Source organism: Physeter macrocephalus, chromosome 4 (assembly GCF_002837175.3).
Source record: "Physeter macrocephalus isolate SW-GA chromosome 4, ASM283717v5, whole genome shotgun sequence".
Taxonomy (NCBI): Eukaryota; Metazoa; Chordata; class Mammalia; order Artiodactyla; family Physeteridae; genus Physeter; species Physeter macrocephalus.
The window spans coordinates 2016527-2036555 of record NC_041217.1 but is presented as its reverse complement, the minus strand read 5'-3'; the positions used below and the strand labels follow the sequence as shown (position 1 = coordinate 2036555).

General features: G+C 43.2%; 1 protein-coding gene across 5 annotated transcripts in view; it reads left to right on the top strand.

Annotated features, from left to right (window-relative positions):
- Positions 1 to 20029, top strand: part of NR5A2 (nuclear receptor subfamily 5 group A member 2) — a 114918-nt gene that overhangs the window by 56811 nt on the left and 38078 nt on the right. For all 5 annotated transcript variants that reach the window (XM_024130671.3, XM_007127660.4, XM_007127662.3 and 2 more), the window contains exons 5-6: positions 4517 to 4636; positions 10024 to 10171. In XM_024130671.3, the coding sequence (XP_023986439.1) occupies positions 4517 to 4636; positions 10024 to 10171 (268 nt within the window). The remainder of the gene's footprint in view (positions 1 to 4516; positions 4637 to 10023; positions 10172 to 20029) is intronic.

Genomic DNA, 20029 nt, shown 5'->3' with positions numbered 1-20029 from the left:
CCCCCCAACTTTCTAGCACAAGGCCTGGCACACAGCAGATTTAATGATCCGAAATTAGAAATGGGTTCATGTCCACTTTAATTTACCAACCCATGTCAGTTGAATGTTTTCCTAAACATATCTTTCTTAAAGCTTAACCACAGTGATTCATGATGTCGATTTTCAAATAAATGCCCCTGCAAGAGGGAAAGTGGAATAACAGTTCAATGGCCAGACTGTGCAAAGGTAAATTTGAGGGGGCAACGAAAAGGGTCTGATAAGTTCAGCTGGGCTTGAGAAAGATCTACACATTTTTCTTCTTCTAATTGTTTGCCAAATCCACTCCTCTTATGAGAAAGCACAGGTTTCTAATGATTAACGTCCTGGGTTGTGGGAAGGTGTGTTCGCAACAATATGAGGCCTGTGTTCGCTCACATGCTCATCTGTAATACCAGGGTGAGTCGTTTCTGGTGAGAGACTAGGGTTCTGAGATAAGCCCTTCTTTTTATTACAGCTGATAACACAGGATTGTACTAGGGGGTATTACCAACTAGTGAGAGGTTTTGATATGTCATGGAAATTACACTCCCTCAGTCCCCTGTCTGGGCTCCCCAGATGCCACCTGAAATTGTTTGTTGACAGCATTCATACCTGGAAATTTACTCCAAAGTAGTAGATTATTTTTCTCCTCTTCTCTGCACCCCCTCCACCATATCACCTATAACACTCCTTCCTAAAGAGAAATTATCTTCAAAATTGCCAACATCTCTTATCTGGAGATAAGAAACAAGTCAGTCATCATATTTGCCTTGTCCTTTCATTCATAGAGCTGCATAAAAACTATGTCACCCAAAGCCCCGTGAAGCTGCATACTCTTCAATTTTAAGATAACATAAAATATCACATAATCAATTATGGAAATATTGAAATGGAATGTCAGCCTGGAAAACCTCCTCAGAGAGCCTTAAAACAAGGAATCAATTGCCCGAGAGGGATGTTAAAATTACAATCAGTCACGAAGTCTTTACCAGCGGTGGGTCCAGACCCGCCAGCCCATGTGGGGAGGGTCACCGTGTGTTCATCACCAGGTGAAGATGACCCTTCCCTCCACGAGCCCCGAAGGAGTCACTTTTGCTGTTGTTGTCCCTGTAACCAGAGACACTGGCCAAAAGCAGACACTTGCAGGAGTGAAGGCACCACGGTCAGTCATGTGTTCCTTCATTGATTTCACAAGCGTTTCTGCTGGGGCTGCACTGGATCCCCCCGGGAGCTGCGGCTTCCAGGCTGCCCCAGCCTCATGGAGTGAGACAAATAAAAAAGCACTTACAGTACTTGGTGGAAACAGAAGAAATGATGACGTGAACGGCACAAAATACAAAACCAAAAATGAAGTGCTAGTTATGGGAAATAGACATGCTCAATTTCACCTATTCCTGCAACTTCTGAAGCAGCAGAGGACCCAGGAAATAGATTTTCAAAGCCAATCCATCTCCACACACACACACACACACACACACACACACACACACACACACACACACACACAGTTAGGAATGAGGTCTGAAAATGATACACTCCACTCTTTCTGAGCATGACACACAAATATATCCTTATTTGGAAGTGTATCCTAATCACAAAAGAAAAGAAGGCCAGGGAAAGTGAGGTTCTTATCTTACAATTTGAACAGGCTTTGATGCTGGCAAACTGTTGCCATAAGTATTCCTCTCGTGTTATATACCAAGGATAGGGACCACCACATGCACACGAGGAGGAAAAGCCCCTCAATGTGACGGCTCCAGGAACCATGCTGCTTTTAATGGTCACTCACCTTTTCTCCTCTTCTACATGGCAAGAAGATCATCTCTTAGCTTTTTCACTTTTCCACCTGCAACATGGGAATCATAAATCTTCCTGCCGTGTAAACAGGTTCTTAAGCTGGAATCCCGTCCAGACGTCTTGAACCACGCTTCGCGGTTATTCCACAATTCTTGGCAGCCTTTGGGTATGATAACTGTTTCTGGGGAAGCGATCTCAAAGTGTAGTATTTTCAGCTTCCCTGGAAAGAGTGCTAAATAAATAACTAAAGCTTCACATCACAGAAGAAAATGTGCAGGGGAACTGAATTGCCACCGTGGACTGATACATTTGAAATAAGACGCTGATAGGGTATGAGCTGCAGTGAGGTGTAGTAAACCCAGTAGAATCAAGTGCAGTTGGTTCTGAAGTTGCCCCGAGCATCTGAGAGGGACGGTCCCTGAAAACTGCTGGGCGTGAGGACACCGATGTTGTTCGGACGTTTGGCTGCAGCTTCTAGCGTGAGCTGTGTGCAGAGAGCAGCAAGGTGGGTCTCCTTCACCTGCCGCCCTTCAGCCCGACGTGTACACACAACACTGGAGAGTTTCCTCTGAAGAAGGATGAGCTTCCTCTGTCACCAGCCCACTCACCTGTGTAGGTGAGCGTTCTCCCCTAGGAGAGTAATTTCCACAAGGCAGGGACTGCTTCTACCTTGTTCACCATTATACCCCAGACCCGGCACTTAGACTCAACAAATCAATGGCTCTTAACATCTATTTACTTAATGAGTGAAATTTCTTTTGGTCAGAACAAATAATTTCTGACCGAGATGTTTGGGTGATGCCTTTTCCCGATCACAGAGCCTGACTGTAGCTTCAATCTCTGCAGTTACCTCTTTCCTTCTCAACAGGATCAATATGGTCTTCCAACTGGGAGCCTTGGGTTCGGCATTGGTTCCTCCTTAGTGTATTGTTTCACACTTTATTCATTCCATCCTCAAAGACAAAAACTATCTCTTGTATTTTTAGGTGAGAAGATAAGGCTTAGAGAACTACGTGGCTTGGCCAAGCTCTCAGAGCTGGAAAGTGCACAATTGTACCTCGAGTCCTTGCTTTAGTCTAAGTTCAGTACTGTCTTGTTTTCTAGACTCATGGAAATGGTCAGCCCTAAGCTCCTATCACTGGTAATATGTGAGTGGAAACTTCCTAAGAATCACCCAACCGTCCAGAATCTCATTAAATATCTGCTTAAAGATGAATTTATTATAAGTGAGTTAAATTAATTCAGTTCAGAAAATTCTAACACCTCTTTTTCTTTTTTTTAAAAAGATAGGTATAGTTGATTTACAATATTGTGTTAGTTTCAGGTGTACAGCAAAGTAATTCAGTTATATATATATATTTTTTTCAGATTATTTTCCATTATAGGTTATTACAAGATACTGAATATTGATTGTTCCCTGTGTTATTACAGTAAATCCTTGTTGCCTATCTGTTTTATTTAGTGTATATTTGCTAGTCCCATACTCCTAATTTATCCCCACAACCCTCTGGTTCCCTTTTGGTAACCATAAGTTTATTTCTTATGTCTGTGAGTCTGGCACCTCTCCATGTAATTTGGAGACATCCTAGAGTTTGAGAGAGAGAAAGAGAATCCTCTAGGTGTACCGGTTAATAGGTCTCTGAGACCATATTTTCTCATAATGTAAATTGAAGAAAACGATGCCTGTTCCGCTAACTCCACCGGCAGGTTCTCTGAATTAAATCTAAAACAATATGCAAAACTCTTCAAAACTGTTACATGACATCTAAATATCAGGTGTTGTTGGTATAAACGCGTGATGTATTTGGGCGCGCCAAGATCTTTGGCTGGTATGTATTACAAAATGGAAAGAAACTCTCACAAATAGCCGTGGAAATGGATCAATATGCCCTCCACGTTTGACCGTGGATATGTGGCCTGTACCTGAAATAGGTATGTTACTGGCATTAAAGAATGCGGTCCCCCGGGGGGCGACACCGTGTGGGTAAAATACTCACCGTGATGCAGCCTTCTTCGTTTTACTCCCCACTGCCGTCCTGTGAGGGGGGGTACTGTACTTGGCCCATTTTTCAGATGTGGAAACGGAAGTGTAGGGGGTTTGTGGGAAAATTATCCAAATCATAAAGCAAGGGCAGGTGAACATCAAGACCAAGCTTGGTGATTGTTCTAGTCAAAGTCTAGCACAATTTGGACTTTGGGGGAACACTGGTGACAGATAACGGCCGTGTGCCTCTAAATTCAAAAGTCACTTGGGCTGTCCTGCTGATTGCCTCGCATAGGAATCCTCACAGTTTGGTGGCTTGCTAATATCCATGTCCTGTTTCAGCTTGGGCTCAATGTATTAACCTCTACACAAGCCTGGGCTATTTGGGGTCATTCTAATGGGGTCCACTGAGGCACCTGTACTTCCCACAAGCAAATGCTAATAGATCTAATGATAGACCCATCTAATAGAGTACCTTTTCCTAGCAGCTCATTGATTATAAATATTTAGTTTAAGTATTTATAGATGGCCTAAAAAGTATTTGTCCAAAGGAAAAGAATGATTTTCAGGAGGAAGGATGGAGATTCTGGGCATCTGTGCTTCAGTGACCTTTGGTGGTCCTTCCTTACTAATAGTGGGTTCTCAGGTAAAAAAAATCATGCAAAAAAAAAAAAAAGTACCGAGTTACAGTGGCATTTTTTTCTATTTCTTTTACAGGTTGATGACCAAATGAAGCTGCTTCAGAACTGCTGGAGTGAGCTCTTAATTCTCGACCACATTTACCGACAAGTGGTTCACGGAAAGGAAGGATCCATCTTCCTGGTTACTGGGCAACAGGTGAGTGTAGACCCCAAAGGAAAAGTGTCTTTTTATTAAGCACGTTCAAGAAGGCAGGAATTTAACGAGGTCGGGAGCAGTTTTGTGCTTTGAAAGGGACATTGGCTGCAAATCATTTAGAAAAGCCGACCTGGTGTACTCCGTTCCTGCTTGGATGATTTCAGTGAAACTTGTAAAAGCCGGCGTGATCGCAAACAGCCTGCCGCTTCCAGCCTCCTGGGTTTGAAAGTCGTGCTTTGAAGGGTCCAAACAGTGGCTAAATCGAAATTAATGGTTAGTACCTAGGGTTTTTTCCTCAGGCTTCTGCATGAACCTACCACACTTGTTTGTCTGCCTTTTTAAAAAACAACCTTAGAAATGGTGGAATCCTCACTGTTTTGGAAACGTGTTGGTGGAAGAAACCGATTCAAATATCATATATCGATCATCTAAATATTTGGCCTAATGGCCGGCAAGTGAGGAGGGAAGGGAGTGTTAGTGTTAGCTCGTGAGAGCCAGTCATTATTGAAAAGGAAGGGGTGGGGAGAGGAGATTACAGTGAGGTACTGCTCCTTTCTGAATGGGTATTTGTTCAGTCAGCAAATATTTATTGAGCATATCCTGCAGGGTCCAGCCACCATGGAGCTTCACAGTGTCACAGGAGAAACAATAATCAATAATCCTAATAAACGTTAGAGGTCAAAGTGCTATTGAATTTTTTTTTTAAAAAAGGAACTGTTGTGTAAAGGAGAATCAACATACGTCCGTGGTTGTGTTGAGTGACCCTTGGGTTGCAGTGTTAATAGGACTGGTTGGTTGAGCCTCACTGAGAAGGTGAGATTTGAGCAAAGGTTTGAAGGAAGAGAGACATTTGGCCTTCTGGGCACCTGCGGGAAGAGAGAGTCTCCTTAATGGACCTAATTCCAACTTTACAGGACTTTGGCCTGTCCCTCCCATTTCTTAGCCTCCGTTTATAACTGGTATGTTATCAAAATGGATGCAAGGGATGCAGAGATGTGTTTACTCCGTTGGGCTGTTCCAGGCATGTGTTGTACGGTGCTTCGGGACTCGGGACTCAGGCACTGTGATCTTTTACATCGGCCATAAATGTTTATGTGCTGTGAAACCCCAGCAGTGCATATTTGAAAATGAAAGGCTGTCTCCACGTCATTTGCTGAGTTATAAATAAATCACACGTTCCCAAGCAAATTAAAGGAAAGCATTCTTTCAGAGTTTTTGCAGATTGGATCAGTCTCATCACTGTCTGGTCTCTGCTTTCTGCACTATTCATGAGAAAGGCTTTCTAGAATCAAGCCTCAGTGGGCTTGACTTCCTGATCTTGTGAATTTTTGTTGAGCCTTTCCATCCTGTGGCTCAGGTCCTTGGGAGAAGTGTACCCATTTTCAGAGCTGAATTACGGGTCTGACTCCCGACCCCCTCCCTCCGAAACCCGCCTGGGAGCTGCCTTAGAAGAACAAGACTCAGCCCACAAATTAATTTGATTTCATCCTTCTGAGTTCCAGAAATCAAATGGGTTGGTACCATTCTTTCTCAGAGCACTTCCATTCCTGCTCTTTAGAGAAATGCTCCTTATTTCATGTTTCATTTTGCCTTAAGTGCTGCCCCTGGGTAAAGGTAATTACCATGTAAAAAGTAGAGAAAGTGCATTTCTTTCTCTGATTTTCCAAACCAAGAACAGTCAAGGAGTAGATGGCATTTCTGGTCTTTAGTATCAATTATCGCGACTTTGCGTTTTGCCAACACAACGGAGTTTCTCACTTAACCCTAAAGTCAGCTATTTTAATTCTGTCTTTTAGTCTGGCTTCTGTAAGCGTACATTAAATAACCTTGTTAAGCCAAAAGGAAATAATTATCAGTAACGTTAAGCACTGCCAAATCAATTCCAAATATTTAGCATCTTATCACCGACAAGAATTCGTTTCTATCCAGTATTTTAAAAATACACGCACACAAAACCTATGGCTGTATGTGTATATATAAAACAACAGTGGAGGGTTTTGAAGTGGCACCCCTTTCAGTATTTGCATATTGTAGCTAATTAACAGCCGCCGTAAGATTTTCCTAAGGGAAAGGACTGCTGTACTGGCACCTTATTCATTACCTTCTATTATTGTGTATCGTATGAAAAAGACAGGCATCTTACAACATACAAGTCATCAAAAATTTCAGCTATTAGAACTAAAAGCAATTTAGCTACAACTGTTGCTACCTTCGTGATGAGTGAAATTTATCCAAAGGGGGATATCCGCTTGTAGTATTTCTTCAATACCTCTGTTGAATTTAATGGTACAAAGATTCCATGTAAGAGAGCGATAAATTAATTTTACTAAGTACATAAAAGACAAGGCCAGCTGCTCCTGAAATGAGGGCAAACTCCGCGTTCAACAGTGAAAATATAATTATGTTTCTCATAAAATGTCAGGAAGTTGCTGATCTGGGCGCTGTTTCAGGAATAAATCCCTGCCTCTCCTTCAGAGCCATGCAATTTGATAAATTATCCTTGAAAGAAATGTTATCAGAGCCTCCATTTCATAAGCATGTTTGGGCTTTCAAATTAGCATGTAAATAAATGTATAGCGATAAAGTTGTTGGCGTGACAATTGATTCCCTGAGGTCCTTCTCACTAAGTACAGAAGCCTGTGAAACCATTTCAGTCCCTTTCCATTAAAGCGTGTTATTTTCCAAGTATGACGTTCTAATAGTTGAACTTATTTCATACCTGTTCAAGTTACACACATAGCAAATTTTAATGAACCCATATTTTAAAAAATATTATTTAGAGTCCTTTCAGTTACCATGTACTACATTTGCAACCGTGAAGTTCTAGTATTTGAACTTACTGCCTACCTGTTAGAACCACAGACATAGCAAAATTGAATTAACCCCATCTTAATAATAAAAAAATCAATTAATACCAACGTATTTCTGGCTTATTTTAGTAGTACACCTTCCTGGTTTAGGGATCCACTAGTGATTTTTATTAAAATGTGTTATGTACATGGACCTCCCTGGCGGTCCAGTGGTTAGGACTCCACGCTTCCACCGCAGGGGGCGCAGGTTCGATCCCTGGTCGGGGACCTGAGATCCCGCATGCCACACGCTGCAGCCAAAAAAAAAGAAAAAGTGTTAATGTACATTCTAAGCTAAGTTGGCAGTGTTGTACCAGCTACTCTCATTTCTTGATATCAGTGGAAGTGGGTGGCACCTTTTACTATTATCCAGCTGAAGTGCCTCACTGAGAGACGGGGGCACGAAAGATGGAGCCTTCTTGTGACTACCCAGGGCTCTTGCTTCATCAGTGGCTTCACTGGCCCACACCCTCTCCTGTCTTGTCCCACGTTTCCTCTACCTCTGGCCCTGGCTGCCATTCCCAATTTACCCCAGTTGTCCCTATAGGATTTATATTACTATTATGTGGAGTAGTTAGACCATGTACAGTTTCCAAGGGACTCAGAGCTCAGCCACCCCTGTTAAGTAAGAAGAACATCCTTGGAGTAGAAAGTTCTCCTGTAAGAGAACTGGTACATTGATGGTTGGGACATCCCTGGGTGTGCCAGGCAGGTGACCCTCACGTGGTCCGTGACATCCATCCACTTGTCCTCTGTGCTTCCGGCTCAGGGTTCAGGCTGCCTGTGTGCTGGCCCTTCCTTTCACACAATCTGCAACAGAAACCACAGGTGCGCTTAGGACAGTTGATGTTGGAATTTAGTGGGGAGATGCGGGCACCTGGACCAGGCAGGTAGCACAGTGCAGCGGTGGTGCGGGGGCCTCCCCAGGACACGTACAGACTGGGGCTTTTTCACGCGCAGTTGACCCTCTATAAACTGATTGACACCTTTGGCGGGGGGGGCCGTCTTTCCACTGACTCATAATTTTTCTCACTCTCAAAAAAAAGGTTTCTGTACACCCAGTATTCTCAAGTTAAAGCTGAAAATACAACTCATCATATTTACACAATAAAAAAAAAAAATCCATCCTGCCTTGTTTTTAATTGCAAATTCTCCTCAAGGGACTCATTCTCCTGTTTAGGAGGCAGCCCTGTGCCTTCTCCTAGAGAAGCAAGTGCAGTCAATTATGGTAATGAAATGTCAATAAATATAAAAATTTAATACAGTCTGCTCCGGGTGAGTGGCAGATGAGGGCTTGCCTCCCAGACAAATTTGCTGCTGTTGCAAATATTAAATGCACCTAAAAGAGTATCTGGTTGCCTGAGAGCTCGCCAGTGAAAAAAAAAAAAAAAAAAAAAGGAGGAGCGTCAGGTACCAACTGGGCTTTCCCATTATACTGTAATTGCAGCCTCAAAGCCAGTTCTGCCATCGATAGCCACCCCTACATTTTAACTTATTATTATAAATTGAACTTTTGGTGTCCCCGTGAATAATCTGAGATGGATGTGTTGCAGCACCTTTTTTTTTTCTTTTTCAATGAAGAAGGAGATCAACCTTTTTTGTTTTCTGATTCAAGAAATTATTCTTCTCATAAATAAGATCACTGCTGTCATTAGAGAGAAATGTATTGACAACCATGGGAAAGTAGCTAGTCTTTGTAGCTTTTGAGGAAGCAGCAAACCAAAGAATAATCTAAATGTGATTCTTTCATCATCCATAAGCATGCAATCTTGAGCAATGATTACTTTAAAATGAAGTCTCTTAATAAAATTAGAAACATATCTCTGCCTTCACTTGCCTCATTAATTAACTTCATGTGCATATAGAATGCCACCCTGGATTCACTTTTTATGGACAGTGTATTTTTCCTTAAACTTACTCATGAGCTAACAATTTTCATCTTAGGTGATAATGTCACTTCGCAATAGGAAAAAAGATAAAAGGTATCTACATGTACAATTGAGGCAGTCAAGACCTGCTTCCTACAAGGCTTATCAAAATGATTAGATTCTATTTTTTTTTTTTTTTTTTTTTTTTTTTGCGGTACGCGGTCCTCTCACTGTTGTGGCCTCTCCCGTTGCGGAGCACAGGCTCCGGACGCGCAGGCTCAGCGGCCACGGCTCACGGGCCCAGCCGCTCCGCGGCACGTGGGCTCTTCCCGGACCGGGGCGCGAACCCGCGTCCCCCGCATCGGCAGGCGGACTCTCAACAACTGCGCCACCTGGGAAGCCCACAAAATGATTAGATTGATCAGGATGATTACGATACAGTTTATAATAATAGAATGTGTCTCAGACTGTTTTCATGGGGAAAGTCCCCTGTGGTATGAATCTGTACTGCAACCTGATTTTACCCACAGTGCTTAAAAGTCTCAAGGGAAATTATATGTATACATATTTTTAATATATGTGTATCTACATATATAAATTTTAACGTAAATAATAAATAAATATAGAATTTCCGGTTCTGAAAAGCCCCTAAACTGTTCCTGTGTTGCAGGTGGACTACTCCATCATAGCCTCACAAGCGGGGGCCACACTCAACAACCTCATGGGTCACGCACAGGAGCTGGTGGCAAAGCTTCGTTCTCTACAGTTTGACCAACGAGAGTTCGTGTGTCTGAAATTCTTGGTGCTCTTTAGTTTAGGTAAGGAATCCTTTTCTCATAAAAATGACTAAATGATACTGACCTTTAAGTGTCTTGAGGTCCATCCGTGTTTTTGTTCTTCCGAGACAATGACCTTCTTTTCTAATCGTGAAGTCTTCCAGCTCAATTACGTTTTCCTGTGTGTGTTCCTGGCTGAGTCATAGCCCTGTAGTGGGTGGTTTGGCGTATAGGGAAGGAGTTATGACTGGAGTCCTGAGTGTTCTTCCCTGATGGACGTAATGAGTGGGGTGACACTGATAGACAGCCATGACGGAGGGTTAGGAAAGACGTGTGGTGTCACATTTTGTCCACCTTTCTACTGTTGGTCGTTTCTCTGCACCTTTTGTTTCAGCTTGCAAGCTACTGCTGTTTTTGTTCTTGTAAAATATGGATGGTAATTAAAAACCTGTTTCCTAAATCTCTATCAGGATTAACTAGAGAATGTTTATAACCAGAGGCACCACTATGCAAGCATAAAAGATGACGGTTGTCAAGGGGAAAGGATGCTTCTTTAGGAAAGCTTTGGAGAAGAAAGGTAACTAAACAAGACAGATTAGCTAAATCAAGGCTCCCAGTGAGTCAGTTGAGAAAAATCACCACTGCTTGGAATAAAAAAAGGATTAAGGAGATGGATTTTTATTGACTTCAAAGGAACAGATTTTTCTGCCTGTCCCGTACTTGATTTCTGTATTTTGTTGGCTTAATAAAGCCAACTTAAATAAACTTTTTGCCAAGTCCATTTATTACTTACTGGCAGACAGCTGAGGGAGGCAACTTCCCTTGAATGAAAAAAATGCAGAAATCAGATTTACCAACATATGTTTTTTCTTTAGTCTTCAGTTATAAGATAGTTGTGAATTCATATCCTTAGAAATAAAACAATAAAACATACTGCAAAGTAAAACAGATGTGTCTACACTCCAGATTTGGTACTTTCATTTTAAAATGCCTCTTGACAGCACTGCACAACTGTTGCTAATAAAGGGATAGTTTGAAGTAATAGAACCAGAGTTAATTTTTCACATGTAGTCAACATTTAAAAGAAAAGGCACATTTTCATATTTTGGAAAATGTGATAAATATAGCGAAAAGAAACGTTACTGAAAATTTAAAAAGACAACAGAATTTCATAGATGTAGTGTTCAAAGGTTTACCATGCCAGCACTGGGTCCTGTATGGTTTCTGTATTAACCACAAGAAATAGGAAAGTTCTATTTAACCAAGTCTACGTGTTTTACTCAAGAACAGTTGTTTTAAAAATCAAGAGGAAGATAGCGTGGGCCTGCTTGCTGTCATCTCACAAATTATTCTGGTTTATGGCAAGATCTTCGTCTTTTCAACTCACACGTTTGATCAGTAATTAAATGGAAAATGTGGTAATGTGTGTGTAAGAAATCTTATAGCATCTTGGTGATAAAATATTTACAGAGGTTCATCTCACTTCAGTGGTATTTTAAATTAGTTGAAGAAATGCATATGACATTGGAAGATGTAGAGACTAACTGTCAGCCATGTTTAGTTTTCGTCTCTTTTATCATTCCTTCGTCATTTTTCAAAATTATTATATCTCTGCCACACACTAGGGACGGGTAGTCAGGGTGGGGATGGGGTGTGTTCCTGAAGTGCTCTCAGCACTTGAACCTCACGGATCATCTTCCTGAGCAGTTGGGTCGTGTGTTTACCAGAACCTCAACCACACAGAACTCTCTGGTTTAATAAGGGTGTTAACTGTTTCAGGATCCTGGGCACCAGGGAATAACTAGTTGGATGTCCCTGAAAACCGTGTCTGTTTGTTGTTTAAGGAGGAAAGGACAGCACGGCTTTCCGATCGATCAGAGGTAAATCAGGTTTGGCCAAGAGTTTATTTTTAAAGAAGCAAGAATAAAGTAACTGGCAGTAAAGTTCAGGTAGTGTCCAATTTGTGAATGGAAAGCTTTTCTCCCCCCACAGAAACAATGAATAATCAATCTTTGGGGGACAACAGCTTCATTGAGGGATGTGGATAATTAACCTTTGGGTACCCAGGCCAGCCTCCAAAAGCCTGTCTCACCTGTGATGGGAGTGAAAGCATACCAGGGCCTCCCTCGAAAGCCGAGCCTGTGCCCCTGAGTCTGAAACCTGCTGTGTTCTGATCCCAGCCCAGCCTTGAGCCTCTGGGATCCTGGAGGAAAACGAGGCTTCTGTGGACTGATCCAAGGCCAGGGGCTGTGTGGAGAGAGACCGTGTGCTCTTGGTGAAAGATGAAGCAGGGTTTCCTGATGGACGTGGTGAGAGAGTAGGTGTGGGCGCACGCAGGTACAGTCTCCTAAGCCTCTCGGATGCCTGGGGCAAAAGCACGGAGGCAAGAGGCCAAGATGAGTTCAAGGTCGGCGCTCCTGCGAGACCAGTGTGGCTTGAGCGAAGCAGCGGTCGTGCTGGAGAGGCAGGTGAGAGACGCTCCGCGGTCACTGAGCACTTCCTGTGAGCAGCCACCGGGATACAGCTGTGACCCAAACTGGGTACCGCGGTCCTCATCCTGCAAAAAATCTGGACGGACGGCAGGATTCTTTAAAGGGGGATGAAGCACGTCACTGAAGTTGATTTGCCTTCCTGGTAGTCGTGTGGAAAAGGGACTAGAGACTGTGTTCCGAGTGGCTTTCTAGAGACTGTGTTCCGAGTGGCTTTAACGCCCTTGGAGACAGGAGTGAGATGGGGTGTGCACACGTTACAGGGTGCAGACCATGGGATGTGATGGGGTTCGGAGGAAACAGCTGGGATGCGTCTCAGGGTCCTGGGTGCTTCAACCAGAATAGGAAACTCTGTAGGGACGGCAGCTGATCAGTTGAGGTCCAACCACCTTCCTTCCAAAAGTCATCCTTCACTGAAGCTGGGTCCTTCCGTGAAAGGAAGAGCTAACGACAGGACTAAAATAAAAAGTACAGTTGACCAAAATTCTTCCACTCTGCTGCCTGATTTTTTTTTCCTCCTCAAATAGTATCCGTGAGCAGACGTCAATTGGGTAAGCTGGTTGAAAAAAAAGGAATAAAAATAAAAAATGCCCATCTCCCAGGATATTTCTCTGTGCGTGATATAGCAGACTCTGGAGGCCCAGTCTTTGCTGGTTGGAATGTTTTCTTAAAATCCTATTACTCTCCCCCACCCCACCCTTTTCCTCACCTAACTGTGAGATAATTTGCATCCACGGAGATAATTCTAAGTTGGCCAGTTAATATTGACGACCCAAGAGAGGCCAAAATAAAATTTTTGTTTATTTATTGGTTTGTACTCCCACCTTTTAAAAAGGAATCAAAGGGACTGATGAAATGTGCTGTCACCAACCAGGGCGGATAGAAATCTCATAGAGGAAGAGGTGTGTGGGGTCCTGATCCCCCAACACTATCATTATCGCATGCGTTCCAAAGACCAGTAGAATTTCCATTAACTGTATCTCCTGAAAACAAATGCAGAGCTGAGAAGCAATCACCTGGTCTTTAACTGCAGCTTCCTGAATAATGTCATTACATGGTCAAGCCCATCAGGAATACGCACGTGGCCGAAGTGCTCAGAGCAGCAAGTGACCAGAATGTGCCAGCTAAGAGGTTACTCTGGCTTGGGATTTTCTCAGCCTGAGGCTCTGTGGCTAGACGCTGCTGGACTCTTGTTCGATCCCAGGTGGCAGGAGAAAGTGGAGGCATATTGCATCCTGTTTCCCCTGATGAGTGCCCTTGACTGGTTGTGAGTTATTCTCTTCTCTGGTCAGCCAATATTTCTGAAAGCACTTTTTCATACTCAGCTGAGTTAAAGAGATTGTTTACTCTCTTTGAGAGGATTTCCCCAGGGTAAAAAGTAGATTGGGGTTAGAAATTGTCCTTTATGTTTCTCTACATCCCAGATTTCTAGCACATTGCTCAGTACACCAGAGGGACTTAGGAAATGTTGCTGATAAAATAGATGCATCAGTAGACTTACTTAGTTTTTTTTTAAGCAGATACTTTATTTAATGTTTATTTTATATTGGAATATAGTTAGTTGATTTACAGGGTTGTGTTAGTTTCAGGTGTACGGTGGAGTGATTCAGTTAGACTTACTTAGTTTTAAACTCAAGGCAAAGCCTTTACCAAAGTAGCTTGTGATCTGTAATGGGAATTGGTTAAGCTGCGAAGTCCTATCCAAGTGCAGGATAGTTTTGGAGACTAGTTTTTCCAAAGAACTCTCTAACAGCTGTTTGCTTTTTTTTTTAATTGAAGTATAGTTGGTTGACAGTGTTTCAGGTGTACAGCAAAGTGATTCAGTTTTATGTGTGTGTGTGTATTCTTTTTTAGATTTTTGTCCATTATAGGTTATTACGGGATACTGAGTATAGTTCTCTGTGCTATACAGTAGGTCCTTCTTGGTTACCTATTTTATATATAGTAGTGCGTATATGTTAACCCCAAACTCCTAATTTATCCCTCCCCGCCTTTCCCCTTTGGGAACCATAAGTTTGTTTTCTCTGTCGGTGAGTCTATTTCTGTTTTTTAAGTAAGTTCATTTGTATCATTTTTTTTTTTTAGATTCCACATATAAGTGATATCATATGCTATTTGTCTTTCTCTGTCTGACTGACTTCACTTAGTAGGATCATCTCTAGGTCCATCCATGTTGCAAAATTACATTATTTCTGTTACCAGTTTGCATTTTGCTCCTGGCCTACTCTCTGACACATAGTAGGTTTTTAAGAAATATTTATCGCATTCATAAGTGAAAGACAGCTTTTCCTTCCAACTTCTAGGTTAAAAAAAAAAAAAAGAAATGGGAACTGGAAAAATTAGTTTTAAAAAAATGCACAAAATTTGAAGAAAGGGAGACTAGAAAATAGATCCTATAATACGTATTAGACAATTTGACATCTTTTAAGTTTAGAAAATAAGGATATGTCTTCACATTGTGAAGGGAATTCTTATAAGGAAAGTAGAGACTAAACAGAATCTTCTCCTTTGGGAATAAAATCCAACTTCTAAGTTAAAAAAAAAAAAGTAATGGGAACTGGAAAAATTAGTTTTAAAAAAATGCACAAAATTTGAAGAAAGGGAGACTAGAAAATAGATCCTATAATACGTATTAGACAATTTGACATCTTTTAAGTTTAGAAAATAAGGATATGTCTTCACATTGTGAAGGGAATTCTTATAAGGAAAGTAGAGACTAAACAGAATCTTCTCCTTTGGGAATAAAATAACTAATGGAATTGAGGACCGATGACCAGTATTTAGATTCTGTTGGAATTGTGACACGAAGCAGGTCAGATATCAAAGCGTAGAAGGAGGGAGCAGGAAAGCTTTTCTTCTGTAGTGTTAATAATAAAATACTTCAAGCGGGTAAATCATTTACTGTCTCCCTTCCGTTTTGCATTTGAAATAAAAACACTAGGTGATGTACCCCCAACATTTTAGGCTCAGAGCCAGGTCTGGAACTAACAACCCCAAATTCCAGTCCGTGTTTTCTCTGCTACAGCACACTGTTCTCTTCAGGGACATATGAGCTCATCAATCAATATTTTTAAAATGCTCCCTACATCCTAAGGCACCATCTATACAGACAGAATGATGTAGGGAATTGGACCATCGTCTGAGGAATATGGACCAAAAAGAAAACCAGCCTCTCCTGGGTGAAAGCAGGGAACTGCTTTACATGAATTTCCAATGTTTACTGAATATACTAAATAACTGTGAAGCTTTTCACTTCCCTTAGTGTTGTTTTTTTTTTTTTTTTTTTGTGGTATGCGGGCCTCCCTCTGCTGCGGCCTCTCCCGTTGCGGCGCACCGGCTCCGGACGTGCAGGCTCAGTAACCATGGCTCACGGGCCCAGCCGCTCCGCCGCATGTGGTATCTTCCCGCACCCGAACCCGGTTCCCCTGCATCGGCAGGCGGACGCGCAACCACTGCGCCACCAGGGAAGCCCACTTCCCTTGGTTTTTAAATGTGAGTTGGTTGCATGTGTATGTTTGTATGTCTGTATGGACTGTGGGTTCAGGATTTCAGCAAGCTTGTTGAAAGCATTTGCCTTATAGCCTTGGTACCTCCCTCTTGGAGAATCCCTCCTTGTGGGTTTATTGTTGCCTCTTCGGTTTGTCGTTTTCTTTGGACCACTCGCTATGCATTAGGAAAGCTGCACGATCATAAGCTTTCATTACTTGTATGTCTACTTTCTATCTATTTGAACGCTGAGGTTCAAAGGAGAAAATTAGCCACAGTAACTTGACCGTCATTGTCTGCTTCCCCTTGGGTGGTCTTTGGCAGTAAAAACCCTAAAATAGAAAAAGAGGAGCCATAGGTGTCTGGGAGGTTCAGGGCATGAAGCTCCTTGGTGGGGAGGGGAAGAAGTAGTAAATTCTATCTTCACGTACAACTTTCCGCTTTGCTAAAGGGTCCACCCTGACTCTTGCAATATGATGTTGACATTGTTAATAGTAAATAAAAGTGCACCGTGTTTTCTAGCTGGAGAATGTGGATGGTGGGTTCATAGTCTTTTGGGTTAAGGAAATGTATTTTCAGTCATTGGTTTTCCAAAGAGCTTAGTTTTTGATAGGATAGGTATTTTTTTCTTGTTTGAATTTTGTCCAGTAATTCTTCTGCTTGGGGCTTTAAATAGAGATCTATCTTTGTTTTCTTTTCCTACATATGTCATTTCTCCTCCTGGCTTTCGAGGTCAGAACGTGGCCAAGACGCACTGTAAGAGGTCCCCGCAGAGCAAAAGGCAAAGCAAAATGCCAGTAGGGAGGTGACCCACGTGTAGTCAGGGCCTCTGTGCAGAGCTTAGAACTTCTGTCACATAAGGGAGCTCTCATCGCTGTCAGGACCACATTATTTATATCTGTAGATTTCAGTTGAAACATGAAGGCTTTATAACAGGCCAGGAACTGCAGAGCAGCTATTGCCCTCACATCTCATTAAACCAGAGGCCACAGGACTCGCAGGAATAGCAAACATTCCGTCCTTAAGTACGCACGCAAAAGGCTCCCCCGTGTCACCGGCCTGGAGACCATAGCAGTTCAATCCTGGCCCCCTTAAGGGAGGACTCGGTTCTTTTGCTGCTGGATGAGAAAGGCCACCTTGAAGCTACCAGCACAGATGCCGCGTGCTCTCCTATAATAAGAGAAGACTTCACCTTGCACACCCACTTCCTCCCATCCGCCCGGGTGTTTGCAGCCCTGAGGAGGGTGTAACCTCTTTGCTAAACTGCATTCCATTTGCCAATCCCAGTCCAGAGGTCAGCACAGCATCAGTGTACGTCCCCGCCTCCTGGGGGGAGGAAGCAGTTTTTGCAGCCTCCCCTGATGATTGGCGAGTTGTGGGGTGGTCTGGTTGTTCTGCCCTGGCTGTGCCCGGGCTCCCCGCCCTCCCCCAGCCACCCTCCCCCTGCCGGGCATCCCTGGCAGGGAGCGCACACGTGGACACAGTAGAGGCCCCGTGCTCCGTCCCCCGGCGCTTCTAGACTAGCCTGGAAATAGCGACAAACGCCTTTGGAGAAGGGAATGCCAGCGGTTACAGAAGAGGCTGCTGGTTTTGCCCACCTCTCCAGCAGAGGTCCAGCCACTTGCTGGGTCTGAGGGTGTTTTTGCCATCGAACTGTGTGCCCCTACCGAGTTGGAAGGGGCGGCGGATGGGGGCAGTGGGGGGGGGGAAGAAAACACAAATCTAAGAAAACAGGAACAAAGGGAAACTCGAAGGCCCCTTTGCTTTTTTGCAACATTAAATCCAGTTCATGAAAGAGGTTTCCAAATCCAACAGACAGATTTGATCACAGTGATTAAACACTGTGTTTGCAGTGCCTCAAGCAAAATGAACCGATCACTTTGTCCATCAGACAAGGACGCACCAAGCGTATGGACCGCTGTGGAGCAAAGCCACGGCCGAGCCAGGACGCGTTGGAGGGCCCATTTCATCCTCGGCTCACAGCCTCCCTCCAGAAGTGCTGGAAAAGCTTCTGAGGCTGGAACACTAGCAAACATTTGTATTTGTGCATCACCATGTGTATCTGGATACGGTATTAATTCAATCCTGAAGCAAGCACAACTGTCCGCGTGTCATAAAACGCTGCTTACAAAGTATCTGCATAAAAGATGAAAACAGCAAAAACCAACCTTCCCATGATGTGGTAATTGTCCTTCCTGAGGCTGGTCACAATATTTGCTTTATTGTAGCCCTTCAATATACTTCACCGTGCAAACCCTCACACGTGCACGCGCGCGCACACACACACACACACACGCACACGCCATCACCAACTGGCCTGCGAAGTCTAGTGGTGGATACATTCCCCTCACATCTTTGCCCAATTGCATTGGGCAAATTGTTCCTCATGAAGCAGATAAGCGAAAGAGAGCTCCCTGGGTTCTTCTTACAATTAGCATTCAATCTCAGTTTTTCCCTTTCCCTATATGATACTCTAATTTAGAAAAACACTCACTAGACACTTGTCAAATAACCACGCTGATCTCCATATTAATGCCTGGCTGATATATATATGTAGCAGAGGGTAATGCTGGCAAATAAGCATTTCCTAAAATTTATGTAATCATTTGAAATTCAGAAAGGATTGATTAACATTCAAGGGATACCGCCGTTCAATATTTACACCATAGAGATTTCACAGAAGCAAATAATGGCACATAAAGTTGATGCTTGTCTTAATTAAATGCAGTGTAATAGGTGTTGTGTGGATTTTTTTTTTTCTTTCAGTGAGCAAAGCAGTTTGGCAATGACCAGATATAATTCATTTTGGAGTTCTAAGTTTGAACTGAATCAATACGAACTTACAGCCATGGAAGAAGTGATTATCATTTGTTATCTGCTGGCACGAGAATATAATTGCCCAAATAGCATTTATTTAGGCATATTTCTGAAGAGCTTATGCCTAAAGATATTTATCATTTTTCAGTTGTTCATACTAATATCATCATTTTGCTAACTACTGCTATTTAGTGAGATGATTTTTCAGTTGTATTGGCCCAGCAAACTGGGAATAACCTACGAGGAAAGTGGATGAGAATGCTGAATGTACTAGCGGATGTTTTTCCTGCCTTAGCCCTGTCGGCTGCTCTGTTAAAATCCCAGAATGAAGTGGCTGTCTTAGGGACTTCCCTCGTGGTCCAGTGGTTAAGACTCTGCCCTTCCAATGCAGGGGGCGTGGGTTCAATCCCTGGTCAGGGAACTAAGATCCCACATGCCACGCGGCCAAAAGAAAAAATTAAAAAATAAAGCGGCTGTCCTAGTCTTGACTCAGAAGGGGTTAGCTGGTTAACGTGGTCAGTTCAGGTCCTGCACACGAGTTAACTCCGGACCCCCCAGGCCTCAGGGTCATTCTAGAATGGAGCCAATCCGTGACTCACAGCCGAGTCATTCGTATGCCTTCTTTCTAGTTGACTGACAAAATCCAGTCTTGAGTTCTGGGTAATATTTGGTTAAGACAGACCAATTCAAGCCAGCAACCAAGAGCAGATATAAAAGATGAAGACCTTTTCGTTGCTCTGAAGCATTAAATGACAAAACATACTAAGTGCCTACTATGTGCAAAACCGTTGCACTCAGTGGTATCTGAGCGGGCTGCACAGTCTTTCAAAAGAGAAGGAAGCTCCCCACGTGGTACAGAACTTCACTTGGACCCTGCGGACACCCTTCTGGAAAAGACGCACGCAGGACAGCACTGCCTGATGCGCCGGTCGTGGCTGCCCGGCCCCCCTTCCTTCCTTCCTTCCTTCCTTCCTTCCCTCCTTCCCTCCTTCCTTCCCTCTCTCCCTCCCTCCCTCCTTCCCTCCTTCCTTCCTTCCTTCCCTTCTTCCCTCCTTCCTTCCCTCCCTCCCTCCTACCCTCCCTCCTTCCCTCCTTCCCTCCCTCCCTC